Here is a 5,397-nt window from a genome sequence, read left to right on the forward strand (position 1 = left end):
AGGCAAATGGTATGTTGGCCTTCATAGCAAGAGGATTTGAATATAGGGATATGGATGTTTTGCTGCAATTGTAGAGAGTGTTGGTAAGGCCACACCTAGAGTATTGTGTGCAGTTTTGGTCTCCTTATCTAAGGAAGGATGTCCTTGCCATAGAGGGAGCACAGTGAAGGTTTACCAGGCTGATTCCTGGGATGGCAGGTCTGTCATATGAGGCGAGACTAAATCGGTTAGGATTATATTTACTAGAGTTTACAAGAGTGAGAAGGGATCGCATAGAAACTTATAAAATTCTGACAGGGTAGATGCAGAAGGAATGTTCCCAATGGTGGGGGAGTCCAGACCTAGGGGGTCATAGTTTGAGGAAACGGGGTAAACCTTTTAGAACTGAGGTGAGGAGAAATGTCTTCACCCAAAGGGTGGTGAATGTGTGGAATTCACTACCACTGAATGTAGTTGAGGCCAAAGCGTTGTCTGATTTAAATAAGAAATTAGATTTAGCTCTTGGGGCTAAATGGACCAAGAGAGATGACGGGGGGTGGGATCAGGATGTTGAATTGTATGATCAGCCATGATCAAGATGAATGGCGGAGCAGGCTCGAAGGGCCCAATGGCCTACTCCTGCTTCTTGTTTCTATAACGTTTACACTGGGTCTAGGGGATCGAAAACGGAGCGGTTTAGTTTTGAACCATTGAGGAAACGAAAACCACAGGCAAGTCTCTTGGCATCTGCTTTAAAATCTATAATTTGTTTCCCTGATTTAAGCTTTGCTAAATTACGCCGTTCATTTAATTTCCTAAACAGTAGAAAAAAGTTAATTCGGGAAAAGATTATAAAAAATGCTGGAGTAAAAGTGTCCCTGAATCACTTAATATTTCAACGGAATAAATAAACACTATGGTTATGTATTTAAAATCAGACGGCGATTGTTCAAATTAATTCATCCAAGTAAATGAGAAACAATCGCACTGAGTTTTTAACAACATTTGCAACCCGCTGCACCGTGACTTTTGCCTGTACTATTGTTTTCCAGTCATTTCGAATGCAACACTGCATATGCATATAAAAAATATCAGAATATTCATCAGGATTATCCTAATAGTATTAAGAGCTTACTTTGCTCCGGTGAAAGACATTCACCTAAATGAGATTATCCCTTTGGATGAAGAGGTGCTTCATCCTTCTCCTTGCTATTTTGCAATCAAAACTGAAAATTGATTCCCTTTCTTGGTTTTGCTTTGAAATAAGTAAACTGCTATCATGTAGCTTTTCCGGATTTGAAAGAAAGTTTATGTTAGCTGGTTTGGGGAGATAACACTGCCTCCTCCCTCTGGGTGGCCCCCTCGTTGCTCCTATTAGGTACTAATTGCTTGGCAACAAATAAACAATTATCGCCTCATTCTTCCGGGGGGAGGGGGTCTCCATTCAGATGTTAAAAACTTTTTTAACTGCACAGTTTTAATTAGTGACGTCGAAAATCTCTACTAATATGTGGAAGGAGAGGGCAGGGCTGGGCCGAATTGGGACTGGAAAGTGGCGAGAGGGTCATGGCTAGTGTTGGTGGTGGGAAAGGCCGCTTTCAACTGGCAGAAACTTCGAAGGCGCCAACGAGGAAAGCTTCAAAATGCTCCTTCACTATCGAAAGCATTCTGGGGCTGGACAGGGGTGAGGAGACGGCTCGTATTATAACCCCCCACCGACCGTGGGCTGATATACTGAACGTTACAGGTAAAGTGTGTACAGAGAGGCGACCACACTCATCTGTCTATGCAAATCTGTAGGATAAATGTGTTTTGTGCCTACCTCTCTCTAATGCATAATGCGCTAGATTTCTGCAATGGTCTCTTTTACTCCGCTCTGGATGCAATATTTGAGTCTTGTACAAATAGACACGGGGAAAATACAAGGCCATGGGAGCAACCCACTTTTAATGTAACAATCTTACTAAGGTTCTTTGGAAACACTGAACATGCTTATCTTCTCTTGGCTTTTCCAGGGAGCTCGCGTTCAGAGTCCTCCGGGAGATTCTGTGATCCGTCACTTACAGTAAAGGAAGGCAAGGGGAGGGACCGGGAGATGTGTTCTCCCGAGTCAACTGGACAGAGCGAAGACCGCTTCTCTGATCGGCCGAACTGCTGCTGGTTCCGAGGTAGAAGAGCCAGGACTGCTTTCAGCAGGAATCAGGTCAGTGGAGAGTTCCTAAAATAACACACACCGCGGAAATGCTGCAGCTTCAATCAGTTTTTCTTAGACATGCAACATGCATTTATACAAGATGAGTGTGTCTGAGACCGTTCTTCAAAATTATTACTTGCTTTTTGGAAAGTCTCTTTGATCTGCATAATTGCAAATTCTGGTATTTGCATTTAGTCGTCTCGGCAATTCTGTTGCAGAATTTAATAGTCGTGAATTGTAAATAACCAAAATATCATCATGTTTGATGTCCACTTCGAACATTTTAATTTTGAATGAAAAGTTACTCCAAATTATTATAAATAGCTTGAAGAGAACTGAGCGGTAGTGACTATTATGCATAGACCAGGACAGATTTTAAAAAGTTAACTATAATCTGGATTTTCTTTTCACCTGCAAAACTAAAGGAATTATTTTTCAGCTCGGGGGGAGTTGCACCACTGCGGGGGGAGGGGGGGAGACCAAAACACAACTTTATAGAATGTTGCAGTCCAGAAACTGGCTACTTAGCTATGGTTGTATGAGGAACGGTTGAGGACTCTGGGTCTGTACTAGTTGGAGTTTAGAAGAATGAGGGGGGGATCTTATTGAAACTTTCAGAATACTGCGAGGCCTGGATAGAGTGGACATGGAGAGGGTGTTTCCACTAGTAGGAAAAACTAGAACCAGAGAGCAACACCTCAGGCTAAAGGGACAATCTTTTAAAACAGAGGTGAGGAGGAATTTCTTCAGCCAGAGAGTGGTGAATCTGTGGAACTCTTTGCTGCAGAAGGCTGTGGAGGCCAGGTCATTGAGTGTCTTTAAGACAGAGATAGGTTCTTGGTTGATAAGGGGATTAGGGGTAATGGGGATGAGAAAAATATCAAGCATGATTGAATGGCGGAACAGACTTGATGGGCCCAGTGGGCTAATTCTACTCCTGTGTCTTGTGGTCTTATAGTACCACCTAGCCTAATCCTTTTCTCCAGTTTGTACTCCATATATTTTAATTGTTATTCCTTTAATTATTGTAAGGAATCTACAGCCCCTGTTTCAAGAATGTGACAGAGAATCTCTTCTAACTACCTGCTTGTTATTAAAAATAAATACTGATTGAACTCCATATTAAATGTAGATCTGAATTGATGGATTTTATCTGAATCATTTTCTCAGATTGAAGTATTAGAAGAAGAATTTCAGCTGAATTGTTACCCAGGGATTGACGTTCGTGAAGAACTTGCTCAGAAACTGGCTCTAGATGAAGACCGAATTCAGGTAATGATCTGAAAAATACAAGATTAATAGACTCAATAAACAAGTAAACTTTTTTAATATTGCTTGCACTCTGTTGCTAAAATTTTAAAAAGCTTTCATTTTGATATTTCAGATCTGGTTCCAGAATCGCCGAGCAAAGCTGAAAAGATCCCGTCGTGAATCTCAGTTTCTGATGGTGAAAAATGCACTCATGAGTTCAAGTGGACAAAAGCAGAAAGTTGGCTCACAGCTGTAGGAACTTGATCATCGAAAATTCTTTGACCGTTTCTTGATGCACTATTTTGTAGCTAAAACCTTTATGGACCAAGGTGGCTGCAGCCGCCTTGGGCTGAGTCTGTGATTATAACTGGGACAGCAGTAAGGGTGAAACGGTTCAACATTCCTGGGTAGGGAAGGGAATAATTGACTGTAAATCTTGCGTGACTGCAGTTCATTGATTCCTGCTGGAAAGACTTGTGATGGCTACTGATGGGAGTGAAATTAAGCTTTTGTGATGCTTCATATGTATAATATCCCTGTGTCAGGGACCTGAGTTCGATTCCCAGCTTGGGTCACTGTCTATGCAGAGTCGGCACATTCTCCCTGTGTCTGCGTGGGTTTCCTCCGGGTGCTCCAGTTTCCCCCCACAGTCTGAAAGACGTGCTGATTAGGTGAATTGGCCGTGCTAAATTCTCCTTCAGTGTACCCAGACAAGCCCTGGAATGTGGCCCCCAGGGGATTTTCACAGTAACTTCATTGCAATGTTAATGTAAGCGTACTTGTGACACTAATTAATAAATAAACTTTAGAAGTCTGCCAGTTGGTGTCTAGCAAGGAGTTGACTGCTTCAACAAAGGAAATGAGATTAATTTTGTAATTTTAAGTGTTCATTGTGGGCCTTGCTGTGTGCACATTGGTTGTCATATTTCCCTACGATATAAGTGACTACGCTGGCTGAAATGTTCTGAGGTTGTGAATGGTGCTATATAAATGTAAGTCCTTTAATAATCATATTGCTAATAAGTGTACCTGTACTAGTGCCATGTTGTGGAAATGTCTGCAGGATTTATAAATAGCTGCTAATATTTAAAAGTTTAATCTACTATTCACAGGAGGGTAGTGTATGATAAATATACAACTCGACAATTGACAAGTGTATTATATTGTATGAAAAATCTGCTTGATACTTTGCAACCACTGAGTAAATAGTAAAAATGATTTGTTTTGTAGCATTTCGGATTTTAGTATTTTAATTGTACTTTCAAGATAGTTTGGAACAGTAGAATTTTATTTTTGGATAAGAATGTGCAGCTACATGACTTGCATTATCAAAAATGGTAAGTAGTGTACCACGTTGCACTTGCAAAAGTCTTAGATGGTGCAAATACTTTATCAAATATATGTTTGAAAGATTTCCTGCCTTGGTCTGTATAATTGTGTTTGTAAACCAAGTATTGCCTGTCAAAACATCTGTATGAAAGACTGTACTACTTTTGTGCATATTTAAAATAAAGGTTGCATCTCAGTACCAGCAGTGGTCAGATTAATTTCCATTTAGGGAGCTAGTATACCTTGTATAAAATTTGTGGAGACACAAGCAAATGGGAGTAGTTACCTCGTTCTACTGAGCTTTGGAACAACCTTGTAACACTATTATGGGATTTTGCAGTACATTCTAGGAATGTTAAGCCATCAGTTTGCATCTATGCTGAGAAACTATCTAGAGAATATCTGCTAAACAAATCATTTAAAAGTGTCAGTGATGGCTTTCCAGCAATTCTTTCCATAAATGTAAGTCACTTCTTTCCACATGCCCAAAAATACTATGCCTGAAATGTAGGTTGTAAGAATCGGATTGATTGTTCCCCATTGATTGTAGTGAATGATAGAATCTGGCTGTGTCCTTTGAAGCCATGTACACCTGAAGGACCTAGTATTGATTCCCAATGTGTGCTGACTTTTTTTGGTTGGAT

At 40.6% G+C, this 5,397-nt stretch overlaps 1 protein-coding gene across 1 annotated transcript; it reads left to right on the forward strand.

Moving 5' to 3' along the window:
• Nucleotides 1-1,545: 1,545 nt before the first annotated feature.
• hesx1 (HESX homeobox 1) lies at nt 1,546-4,948 on the forward strand. Its single transcript, XM_078210158.1, has 4 exons — nt 1,546-1,726; nt 1,995-2,182; nt 3,344-3,445; nt 3,558-4,948. The coding sequence occupies exons 1-4, from the start codon at nt 1,546-1,548 to the stop codon at nt 3,678-3,680; spliced, it is 594 nt and encodes a 197-aa protein (XP_078066284.1). The 3' UTR covers nt 3,681-4,948.
• Nucleotides 4,949-5,397: the final 449 nt, after the last annotated feature.

Source organism: Mustelus asterias, chromosome 3, assembly GCF_964213995.1.
Source record: "Mustelus asterias chromosome 3, sMusAst1.hap1.1, whole genome shotgun sequence".
Lineage (NCBI taxonomy): Eukaryota > Metazoa > Chordata > Chondrichthyes > Carcharhiniformes > Triakidae > Mustelus > Mustelus asterias.